General features: G+C 49.9%; 1 protein-coding gene across 1 annotated transcript in view; it reads left to right on the top strand.

Moving 5' to 3' along the window:
* The first annotated feature begins 332 nt into the window (after positions 1-332).
* Positions 333-12,819, top strand: part of NRP2 (neuropilin 2) — a 119,519-nt gene continuing 107,032 nt past the window's right edge. The window contains exon 1 of the mRNA XM_049773181.1: positions 333-1,232. Coding sequence (XP_049629138.1) covers positions 1,160-1,232 — 73 coding nt within the window. The 5' untranslated portion in view covers positions 333-1,159. The remainder of the gene's footprint in view (positions 1,233-12,819) is intronic.

The raw sequence follows: 12,819 nt of genomic DNA, 5'->3' as shown, positions 1-12,819 counted from the left end.
GTGTGTGTCGGGGGGTATTCAGCCTTTTAGCCCCGCCCGGCCAGACCCGGCCCTGCCCTGCCCGGGTGCCGCTGCGCTCGCCTGTGCGCCGCGCGTCCCCGCCGCTGCCTCTTTAATCCGGAACACAGAAGGGGCGGGCCCAGAGCCGGCGCGTAATCGGATCGCGGGGCCGCGGCGCTGACATCCACATGCGGCTCGGCCTGAAAAGGGAAGGGGGGAGCCCGCGGGGAAGCAGAGCCGGCGAGCCAGGCACCCGTCTGCCACCCGCGCCCTGCGCTGCTGCCTCGGGCCCGCGGATCTCCGGCGAGGCGCTGGAGGGGAGCGCGGGCGCCCGCGAACTCAGAGAGGGGCTCGCACGCAAGCTCGCTCTCGGCGGTCCCCGCGCACCCGCACCCGCACCCGCGGCATCAGCCGCAGCCGCAGCCACAGCCACAGCCACAGCAGCAGCAGCAACAGCGGCGGCCGCGGCTTCCTTCCACGCATCGCCCAGGCGAGGCAGCCCAGGCGGGTGTAAGCACGGGGAAAGCTCCCGCCCGGGGAAACCCGCCGGGGTAGACGCTGCTCGGTCGCCTCCTCCGAGCGGAGCCGTCCGGCTCTTCGTCCCTTGTGCCCCGGGGATGTTCGTCCCTTTCCGCCTCTGAAATCACACAGCAGCCTGGGGGCCATGGGGGATGCCCCAGGCAAGTCTGGACTTTGATTTTTTTTCTTCTTTTTTTTGAATTTGCTTTTGGCTTTCGGGAAACAGGTGTGATGTTTGTAGGATAAAGGCAAGACTTTGAGGAACTGAGAGGACCTACAGGCGGTTTTTTTAAATTTTATTATTATTATTATTATTATTATTATTATTATTAGTTTTTAAGAGAGGAAACCCGTGCCCTGGTCGCGGCGCGTCTTTGCAGATTTCCAGCGCCACCTTCTTTCCTTCCTTCCTCCTTCCCTGAAGGGTGGGGGATCCAGAGAGACTAAAGGTGAAGACGGACCTCCGCCGGGAGACCGGAGGGAAGCACTCACTATTTGAATCCTTTACCGAACTCACTACACTGTCAAGAAGAACAGACGCGCGAGAGAAAAATAAAACGCACACACACACAAAGACTTAGAATTATCCAAGAAGCCGACAGACAAACCGTGCGCTGGAGAAAACGCCTTTCACGCCGGCATGGAAATGTTCGCTTTCACCTGGCTCAGCTTAGCCATCCACTTTTTAGGACACGGAGTGGGAGGCCAAACAGGTAAGACCTTGCAAGTTGGTTTGGGGTTTATTTTCCTAGTTATTTTCAACATGCTTTTCCCTTTAAAAGGCTACCACTGATGCAGGGATTGGAGGGGACACGCAGAATGGCTTAGAAAAGGGGGTCTCCTGAGGTCCTGAATCATTTAAAGCAAGCCCCTCTGCCTATTCGGCTGCACTACCACTGCCACCGCTGCTAAACACCAACTTTTCTCTCATGTTAAGTGTGTGTGTGTGTGTGTGTGTGTGTGTGTGTGTGTGTGTGTGTGTGTGTTTTGAAACAGACAGATTTTGGCGGTGTTCAGATGTCACATATGGACTGAATCAAAGGTTTAAAAATACTACAAAGCCTTCGCCTTACAGTTTTGGGGAAATTTTTTTCCTGTCTTGAAGCAGAACACATCTCTCTAGGGTTGCTTCAAACCTAGCCAGCGAAATATAAATCATTTGCATTCCCTCCACTTAGCTATATTGAGCAATGTTAACTCAACTGCTGGGGAGAGACCAGAGGGCTAGTAGGGGTTTTCAGTGCTGTGGATTTTTTGCAGGACGTGTAAATCCAGTTCAGTGTCACCAGCTTGGAGCATGCCTGCTGCTGGCTGAGCGAGGGCAGTGGGGCTGGGTGCCTGGTGTTGTCCCCTGCTGCCTTCCAATCTCGAGTGTTTTCGGGAATGAAAATCAAGTGGTCTTTTACAAAATGATGATGATGATGATGATGATAATAATAATAATAATAATAATAATACAAACCTAATTGTGTAGCCCTCCTAGGTCACTCTTGAAAAGCGGTTGGAAACTTTTGAGTGGAATTTGATCGTAACCCACGACCAAAAAAAGGTTGTTTGGACAGACTGCAGAAACAAGATCTACCCAAAGGCCCAGCACAGGCTGGGGCCGGTATCAGTGGGGGGATTGAACTGGTAGGGGCAAGTTCCCAGGGACATGGGGTCTCTGTTTCCCTTACCCACACCATCCTCCTGAGCCAGCCTCCCTGCCTGTAGACTACAGTGTCTGGCATCTCTGTTTCTGAGAGCTGACTACAGGTGAAGGAGGAATGGGAGAACCATCCGTGGGTCAGTGCGGGAAAGAAAAGCCTTTCTTGAGTGTGCGTATGGCCACTCTTCTTCCTGGCTACAAGGCCAAAGTGGCAGGGCCAGTTCTTTGCAGCCTGGCGGGCACCCCTCTCTCACTGCAGCGACCTAGTGGAGCTGAGGAAGGACTTTGACTTGACTAAAGGGGTAGCTTAGCTCCCACTCGGCTGGTTTTTCATCTCTCAAACCATCCACCACGCGCCTGACTGTTAATTTGCTTGGGCAGCAAGAGATAGGAATGTCTTTGCTCCCGAATTCGAATCCGCAGACTGGCCCTGCCTAGCAGGTATTCTAAGTGGTCTTCAGGGCAGCAGCCAAGGGTTTTCCAAAGCCTTGGGTGCTGGAAGGACCCGCTCTTCCTATTCCCTCCGGCCTTAATTCTAAATTCCCAGCTTGAAGAGAAATTAAATTACCTCCCACGGTCCGGGAGGTTGCATAAATTATGGACGTTTGTGTGTGAGTCGCTCTAGTGTGTCAGTCCGTTTGTGCACGCGAGGGGGGTCGCGGGTGAGCGCCCAGGGTTTCTTCTGACATATGCACCCCGGTAGGCACCCCATGGCACGAGCCCACGGTCGTACCCCCTCCCTCAGTTCAGCTTCTGGCGGCTGCAGGGATCAGGGTTGGGGATGCCTCTGACCCAGCTGTTCGCACATCTGTCCCCGAGCTCGGCGCGGACTGAAAAGGTGTGTGTAGGCGACAGCCCCGTGGCTCGGACCCTTTTTGGACTCTCCGCAGAGCCCCGAGCCCTGGTCGGGCTGCGTCACACGAGTCCCTCCCGCAGCCCAAAGAGAGGCGCACGGGGCGCTGGTGGCATGACAGACCACCCCCCGCTTCGGCGCTCCGGGACCCCGAGTATGAGACCTCGGAGTGGCCTCGGGATGGCCTCGGGTCTGGGTCCTGCCCAGGGTGGAGGACTCCAGTGCGCGCCCCAGCCAGGTCGGGCTTTGGAGCCCACTGGCACCCGGGGAACGCGCAAAGGGTGGCAGAGGGCGAGGCCCTGGAGACGTCTGAGTCACCCCAATGCGCGCCCGGGACTGGGGCCAGCTCGGGGGCGGCGACGGGAAACCCTTTCCCAGAACAAGTTCCCGAAAGGATTGGGTGGGGAAACAGAGGATGGTTGTGGGGAGCAACTGAGCGAATAACCGGGCAGCCTCTGTGCGCGGCCCCGCGGGTGTCCACCGAGCTCTCCACTCTCCTCCCCACGCCACGCCGACCCCCCCATTTCCCCCGCCCCGAAAATTGCAGCTCCAACCGCCCGAACTTGGAGGCGGCGCTGGTGGGGGTCCAGCCCCAAGCGCCCCCTCCGGCCTAGCGCGCTCCGCACCGCGCCGCATCGCGCCGCATTCCCAGCGCCGGGTCCCTCGGGAAGCCTGAGCGCCGCGGAGCCCGGAGCCTGGAGCCTGGAGCCTGGGGTGGGTTGCGGGGCTGCGGAACGGGAACACACGCACCCTGCGCGCTCCGCGGGCGCGCCCGAGGAGCCCCAACAGGTGAAGAGCACAGAGCACGCGGGGTGGGGGGACATATCCACGTGTACGCGTGTTTGGGGTATGTGGGAGCTCCCGAGTGCCTCCCCCGCCGCTCGCCAACGCCACCTCCATTTGTTTGGGCTCCACAGTAGAAAGTAGCCTGAGCCACCCATAAACATCCTATTAAGCAAAAAAGAATTCTATGTATAATCTATGAAATATATATATATATATATATATATATATATATTTCTAGAGAAAGCAAACCCGAGGCGCAAGCGTGACCCATCCAAATCCTCCCTCCAGCTTGTCGGCTCCCGAGAAGAAGGATGCCGCCCCCGCCCCGGGAGGAGCCAGGACTGCGCCTTTCATCTTGGGGACCCTCCGGGATTGCGGGGTCCCATCCTTGCCTTGCAGTCTTACTCTGGACTTTCCACCCCCTACCCCAACCTGAGCCAAAGACCGCAGCAGGCTCATCTTCTCAAACTGATTTCTTATTTGTTTATTTATTTATTTATTTATTTATTTTTATTGTGGTTTTTGGTCCACTCCCAGCGGCGCTCAAGTGTTATTCCTGGCTCTGCGCTTAGGAATCACTCCGGGCGGGCTCGGGGGAGCTTGCGGGATGCCAGGGATCGAACCGGCTCGGCTTCCCTCCCCCGCTGTGTTCTCGCTCTGGCCTTCGGCCTGATTTCTTTTTCAAATCAACACAAGTTCCTGGGCGCTCAGGGAGCCATGGAGAGGCCACTGCCCACCCCACCTCCAACCCTGGGACTGCCTTCGTATTTCCCCGGAGGCCCTGGGTGTTATCCCCCGAGGTTCCAGGCAGGTGGTTGTGAGCTTGGAGGGTTATGGGGGTACAGAGAGGGGCAGGACCGCTGAGCTAAAATCCTGGAACCCGCGGGGGGAGAGTGGAATAAGCCCAACGCCGCTCTGGGAACCTCGGGGGCTTGGGGAGCAGTTTTACAGCTGAGTTGGAGGATATGACCCAGCTGTTGAATTTCTCCAGGAAAAGGGAACCCAGCTCTGGGGTCCACGGCTGGTGCTGACTGCCGCTCCTCTGCCTCCTTGCTGTGTGTATCCCCTCCCCTGCATCCTCCTTCCCTTTTCTCGCAGAGCGCAGAGCCCCCTGGCGCCAGTCCTGCCTTCCTTCCGCGCTCGTGCCTGCCCAGAAAATTTAGGTTTGCTGGTCCTCTGGATTTGACTCAGGAAATTATTCAGACCCTGACAATAGGTTTCTTTAGAGGGTGACAACTCCCAGCCCTGATGTTTGCACCTCCAGGACACATCAGAACTTAGATCATAACTTAGGGCCTACAAAAACTCAGAGCCCGTAGCCAGAACCCTCAACACACACACACACACACACACACACACACACACACACACACACGCACACACACACACCCCTTGGATCTCTCTTGGGTTATAAAACACACACACCTTGGATCCCTGCTTGGGTTGTAACACACACACACACACACACACACACACACACACACACACACACACACACACACACACACTTGGATCCCAGCTTGGGTTGTAACCCCATGGATATGGAGACATTGTGGATTCTACCTGTGTCTCCTGGGAGCAGTGATCAGATAAGAGGTGTGAATGGGCTGGAGGCAGCCCTAGGTTCCAACTAGTCCAGAAGGAGAAGGAGAAGCTGGGGTGCGGCTGGCAGGCCTGGGGGCAGGTTCCTGTTTAGCAGGTCTCCTTAGAAGGCGGGAAGGCAAAAGGTTTGAGAGCGAGACTGGAGACTCCTGGTTTTTACACAGACAATCTGCCTCCGGGTTTGGCGCTCCTGCTTGTTTTCATTAGGTGCTGTCAACTTTGCCCCATATGCAGCCTAGTGAAGTTGTTACCAGCTGCCAACAGAGCACATAGTGAAAGAGGTGGTAAGAAGAGGGTGCATGCCCCAGGGTGCTCCAAGGCCAGCCCCTTCTGGCCCCAAATATGGGGGGGCACGTTGCAAATATCTAGGCAGCATCGCAGATTGGGACTTTGGGGTCCTGCTGAGAACCTCAGATTAAGCCCCATAGCACCCAACTGGCAAAGTGAGAAGGTTGGAAGAATCTCAGCTAGGTCCAGACAGGAGCCCTGCTGCCAACCAGGTGGGTCTAATGCATTTGCCACCCAGTGGACATTCTACCCCAGAAAAGATTGTTTTCTGCCTTGGGAGTCAAGAAAAAGCCAAAGTTCCAATGCTGATGATGCCTTTGCCCAGAGAGGTGCATTTGAGGAAGTGTTGGGGAAGGCCCCCCCCCCCCACCAGGGTCTAGGGTTGGGTATCCCGAGGAAGAGACACTAAGTACTACATGGTGCTGATGCTCCCAGCTGGTGTTCTTTATAGAATTTCAATGATCCTTCAAGCTATCACCAGGATGAGGTGCAATTTGGGTGGCCCAAGTGCGAAACCCATTCTGAGTTGACAGACTCATTGGTAAGGAAGTTCCTGAATCGATTTTCAAGCAGCCCTTAAGAGATAGCAATGAGATTTTCTTTTCAAAAAAAACAGAGGAAGAAGAAGAGAGTGTTATCCCTTTTTGGTGTCTTACTTAGACTAACTGGAAAGGACTTTTAGCAAGTGTCCTCTGGGCAAGAATGGATGCTTTTATTAACCTCTGTGAAGCATGTTGTCACCTGACATTCATTAGTTTCTGGATGATCTTCAAGACACACACTCTGACTTAAGACACTAAGCTCACAGTTAGTCTTTGGACTGTACCTTCTTGATCAGGAATTTTAAGTTAACCCATTCCTGGAAGAGAGTGAGGAAGTTTCAAGCTTCAGAACACACGTCACACTCTGGTTGCCTGCATGAGAAATTGAAGCTAAGGGGTTTCCATTTCATTACCTCAATTCGTATACCAGGACAGGGTGGCCTTGTGGTGTGTCTGGACGTTGGGGAGAAAGCATCTTCGGAAGGTTTAGGAAGCTGTCAAGTTTAGATAAGGCTGAGATCCAATCCTAGGGGACCTTGGCTGTATTAATAAGGAGAAATTAATTTTTAACCACTGGGAACATTGCCAAATTATGTGACCTTTGGCAGACCAGCTGTGCTATAAAAATAAATCCCCCATTTCTGAAAATGCTGCTCCTACCCAGTAGAACAATAACAACGTGGCATTTAGGATGGGGAAAGGGGGTGGGGCTTGAGGAAAAGGGGAGCCCTGGGAATTGTCAGCAATAATAATAATTTAAAAAAAAAATCCTGCAATGTGGGGCTGGGGAGATAGCAAGGAGGTAAGGCATTTGCCTTTCATGCAGAAGGTCATTGGTTTGAATCCCGGCATCCCATATGGTCCCCTGTGCCTGCCAGGAGCAATTTCTGAGCATGAAGCCAGGAGTAACCCCTGAGCACTGCCGGGTGTGACCCAAAAACCACACACATAAAAAAAAAAAATCCTGCAATGCAAAGACCTGAGCAACTCTACTCCTCAGTGCCTTTCTTCCCTTACTACTACTACTACTACTACTACTACTACTACTACTACTACTACACACACACACACACACACACACACACACACACACACACTTTTCAAAGTGGGCCAGCATCTGCCTTTCCTGAAATCTTAGTAAATAAGTCCATTACTGAAAAATTTTTGGTGGTGGGGAACTGTCATGAAACTTCCCAGCTTTGGAAACATGAGGGCCAGATGGCCTGAGTTAAAATATATCTTCGGCACTTTTCTGTGTGATCCAGGATACTTCTGGCTCCCTGTACCTCAGTTTCTCTATCTGTCAAAGCACCTGATAAGAACAGTGCCCTCCTAGGCTCCTGGTGGGAAGGTCCAAAACACTAGTTAGTTGAATCTGGAAAATAGCTGCAGATTTGCTTAACTGTTTCCCAGGATTGTAGTCAGCTCTTACCATTGTGATTAAGTTTATGTGATTTCATGAAGATTTGAGGATAAGGAATTATTCCTTCTCATATTCTACTCCACGGAGCTTTAGAAGAAGCATCAGATTAGCTCTCCCCCTGCTGTTTGCTGTTCAGAGGCAGAATTCTCTAGATTTAAGCCTCCTTTTGGCATTTTTTCCCCTTTCCTGTTCTTCAGCTTTGAGTGTTCTCACCTTTCCTTTAAAAAAAAAAAAACTCTTCTGCTTTTCTTTCCCACTTCCATCTTTTATTCCTGAAAATGTATTCAGTGGGAACATTTTACAGAAGAGCTCCTTCCCCAACATCTAATAACTTCTGCTCTGGCATTAAGGCCCCTCTGCAAAAAATAATGTCATCATAAAGACAAAATAACTTTTATCCAGAAAGACACTTAAAATCCCATTTCCCTCTGGGTCTTCATAAGAGTCTGGCTCTAATATGGGGGTGAAGAGGAGAGTGGAGGAAGACAAGGAGTCCTGAAAACAAAGCTCTCAGGCCGTGTTCAGTGGAAAAGAATTCTGGCCCACTGAATGCACCATCCTGGGTTTTCCTGCCTATGGCCTCCACTGATTCGTTGATAACCAGACATCCAGCTCCTAGTCCCTCTGTCAGCGGAGTAGATAAAGGGAATTGCACATTACCAAACTGAGTGGTAATAATAATTGCTTGATAAGGGGGAAAAATAAAACAGATGTGCCCAAAAGGCATCTGGAGGCCTAAAGAAAGTGAAGGGGGGGGGCTTTGGGGGGGGGGGATGAGGAGAGATGAGTGAGCTGAAACTCAGCCAGAGACAATGTGGAACCAGTAAATAGGGTTGTGATTTAGGAATGATTTGGCCTTTCTGCAGCTACTGACAACAAATGGCTAGAACTGGCCATTGAGTGGGGCAAAAGGGGGTGGGTAGAGTCAAGGGGCAAGAAAGCCCTTAGATAATTTCATTTTACCAGTGATAGAACTCCAATGTGGATATCTTCTCTGCACCCAAGGAATCCTAAGAGGCCAAGTTCCTTCAAGTTTTACCTTGACCTTGAGCTCACTGTTATCCCAGAATAGTTATTAACAATCTTGACTCATCACTAAAAAAACATGTGCATTGACTAACAGTAGCTGAGAAGGAAGGAGAGAGAAGAGAAGGACCAGGCTGTCCTGGGACTCTTCTGTCTCCAAGTTCATTGTTAAGTTGTTCAAACCCTACTGACTCACTTTGGGTGGGGGGGAGATTTTGGCTCCCCCTCCCCCGCAAGGTTCTCCAAAGTAGAATCGAATCCGATGCAGGAACTTCTCCCAGTAGGTGATTCAACAGTGTCAGATCATCCTGGGTCCTAACTGACTTACACACACTAGAAGATGCTGAAGAGCATAAGCCTTGGTGGGGAGGAAAAGCTTTATTATTTCTACTGTGGGAAGCCAGGGAAACTATACCAGGGTATAAGAAGGAAGAGGCAGGGAAATAAACACTGGGGTTGTCTGTGTAGAATGTGAGGAGGTTAATAATGTGGGGAAGAACTTGAATTCCGTTCCAGGTCTCAGTGGCCTTGGGTTTCCTCTACTAGGCAATGGGGAGCCATTGATTCCACAAGCTAAGCTTTCGTTAATCAAAATAAATGAAAATATATATTATATTACCTTTATTCTCCCCACTCCTTTGATTTTTCAAGACCTCTGAATTCTTCTATTTCCTTCCCAAAATATCTGCTGAAACGGTCAGGCATTGTAATCCCAGATCTCTCATCAATGGCATCAAAATTGCATTTGTACCAAGGGCTGGAAAAAAGCGGTCATAAATATCGAATTATATATATCAAATTATAAATATCAAATATTATATTGACTGCCCGATTTGAATTGCATTTGTTTATGATCTAAGATGATGAATAATAAGGTTACCTGAAGTTGCAGGACTCGGGTCAGAGGAGGTAATCGCATCAGAGTGACCTTGTAATGATGAAATGATAGTTGGTTTGAGGCATCCTGGTTTCAGAGAAGAGATTTTCCCAAAAAGCCCCATTTCCAAACCCTTAGTGCAGTACTTGAGGTGGTGAACTCATCGGGATGTTTTAAAAGAGGGGGATTTGCCTCATACCAAACTGCCTTTTCTTCCTTTTTTTTTTTCCCCTTTGGTTTTTGGTCCACACCTGGCAATGCTCAGGGGTTACTCCTGGCTCTGTACTCAGCAATCACTCCTTGCAGGCTTAGGGAACCAACTGGGATGCCCTCCCAGTTCTACTATTGCTTTGGCCCCATCAAACTCCTTTTTCCTATCTGCTTTTCCCTCCCTTCGAGTCGCTCTGTCCAGCAACTCTAATTCTGATTTTGAATTTTCTCCTTGCTAAAGTTCCCAGGGCTTTCCATCAGCTCTACCTTCAGGAGTGCATCCTTCCCTGGCCCCCTGGCCCATAAATCGAAGAGATTGCAACCTTCCCAGTTGCCTTAGGAAGTAGTCAACCAGCTGCATTCCTGGCCTGATGGATTGGCTCGTTTCTTCCCTGCTGAAGCCAAGATACAGATTTTATGAGACAGTCTTGTGACAGGCTGAAGTCGTTGTGAATAAAACAAAATCCAGCCTCAGTTCACAGAAATAACTCTTTAAAAGCAGCTCAGTCAGGGATATGTGAGCAAAATTTGGTTCAAACCCCAAGCAAAGAACTTAGCTGATGTGGGCAAAAGATGATCTAGAGGAACTTTCTGGTTTCCCTTTTCTGCTGTTGACATATTCACTCGTAGAACTGTGTATCCTTAATACTTAAACATATGTGGCTGCAGACTAAGAAAGAAAAATGCCAGTAGAGCTAATGTGATTAGAAGAGATATTTGAACTTTGCATAATGCAAGCCCAAAAGAGCCCTGAGTTTTGGGTTCAAGTCTACCCAAAAGAAGAAAGAGGAATAATACCTTAAATGAATGTCTGGAAGGGTGGGGCATCTTTTTGGTTGGTTGCTTTGCTTTGGTGGTGGTGGTGCTAGTTGTCTAATTAGTTGATTTGGTGGTGCTCAGGGCTTGCTCCTGGCTTTATGCTCAGGGATTGCTAGTAGTGTGACACAGGAACAATATGTGGTACTGCAGATAGAATCCTGAATGCAGGGGCCGGTGCAGTGGCACGGAGCGGTAAGGCATCTGCCCTACCGGCACTAGCCTAGGACGGACCGTGGTTTGATCCTCTGGTGTCCCATATAGTCCCCCAAGCCAGGAGCAATTTCTGAGCACATAGCCACGTGTGACCCCTGAGTGTCACCGGGTGTGCCCCCCCCAAAACAAAACAAAACAAAAAAAGAATCCTGAATGCAAGTGCCTTACCCATTGGGCATCTCTCTGGCCCCTAGAGCACCTTTTAAATTAGGGGTTTTAATAGATGAGTAATAGCCCAACCCCTCCTACCCTTGTTATATAAGCTTTGGAAACTGTCATTCCATAGAGGAGAAATAAAACTCAGCAGTTTACTGACAGACTTAGTATTACATAGTTTGCTTGGGATGGGACCAGACTACATTCAAGTTGAAAGTACAAGGTGATAACCTTCTCTTCAGTGGAAAACGTTCTGTCTCTTTGGTTTGTTACTGATAAATTAAAACATTGGCATGGAAATGCTTACCAGATGGGATTATGTTGTGGATAAAGGATGCATGATAAATATGGTGGATCATTTTCAGGAGCAATAAGACTGATTTTCTCTGCCCACTGCCCTCAGGGATGTGTGAAAACTAGAAGTCTTTGGAACCTGCTCTTGCTCATTTTTGTGGGATTTTAGAGTAGAAGGGCCTCTGACATTTGCAGCAAGCCTCAAACTTGTTTTCAGCATGTTCCCTAGGAAAAGTTGGGAGGGACTTTGGAGCCTGACAACACACTCAAGACACTCTTTCTTCCTGCGACCCAGAAGAGCCCCATGGTTATCTGCCTGACTTTTATCTGGAGCTCTGAGGAGAGTTTGTGCAAAGGAAAAACAAACACTTGGTGAAAGGATTTGGAAAACCACACACATACTTCAGTACTCTCATGTTATTACAGTCGAGAAAACCAGGCCCAAAAGGTGATTCCAGGTTAAGAATCTGGTTAATCACTGTACCCCACTTCTTTTGAAAAGAGAGGGGGCACACCTGGCAGTGTTACTACTCCTGCCTCTGTGCTCAGAAGTGATCTCTGGTATTGTTCCAGAGACGATATGTGGTACTGCAGATTCAAACTTGGGTCATGGCCTTTACAGCCTTACCTCCTCCACCCCCTCTTCAGCCCTAAACCCCCAGTTCTTGCTACTGCCACCTCTCAATTCCCTCCTCAACTCCATCCTCCTCCTACTTGTTATCCTAGGCCCACCTTTATCAATTATCTGACTAATCTCCTATTTGCCTGTCTGGTATTGATCATCCCCATTCTGGCCCTATTTTTTACTTCTTTATATGTTATTTTTCTGTTTGGGGCCACACCCATCAGTGCTGAGGGGTTTCTCTTGTCCCTACCCTCAAAAAATTACTCCTGACAAGCTCGGGGGACCATATGGGATTCCAGGATTGAACTGGGTCAGTGGTGGGCAAGGCAAATACCCTCCCTACTATGCTATTATTTTGGCCCCTGTTTGTTTTTGTTCTAAGCACTTTACCCTTCAATGTCTCTAAATCAAACTATATGCATGTTCTTTCACCTGGGGCCTCTAAAGTCTCTGTGCTTTTTGAAGTAGAAGTAGACTATTGTCAACCTGATTTTTAAAAAACTTTCTACTATAATCCCTTAAACATCCTTACTGCAGGACTGGAGCCATAGTATTACAGGGAAGGTTCCGGTCTTGCCCACAGCCAACCGGAGTTCAATTCCCAGTATAGGCCTAGTGGTCTCTGAGCACTGAGCCAGGAGTAAGCCCTCAACACCCTCAGGAGTAGCCTATTAAAAACAAACTAGATTCTTGCTGAAAATGGGAAGATGATTCCAGGGCCAGTGGGTTTGAGCTGGACCCTCTGATCCAGATGTCCATTCTTTCCCCAGAACACTACAGTGGCCTAAGTGCCACCCTCACCAGGCCCTGAAATCAAACCTCTGACCAAGTGTTTGTAAGAGTGGGGTCTGGGTCCCTTGAGCACTGCTGGGAGTCCCCCAACCTTCTTCAATCATTACTCTGTCTAAACTTTCTTTTTTTTTTTTTAGCAAATACTA

Source organism: Suncus etruscus, chromosome 5 (assembly GCF_024139225.1).
Source record: "Suncus etruscus isolate mSunEtr1 chromosome 5, mSunEtr1.pri.cur, whole genome shotgun sequence".
Classification (NCBI taxonomy): Eukaryota; Metazoa; Chordata; class Mammalia; order Eulipotyphla; family Soricidae; genus Suncus; species Suncus etruscus.
This window is presented reverse-complemented; position numbering and strand designations above follow the sequence as displayed.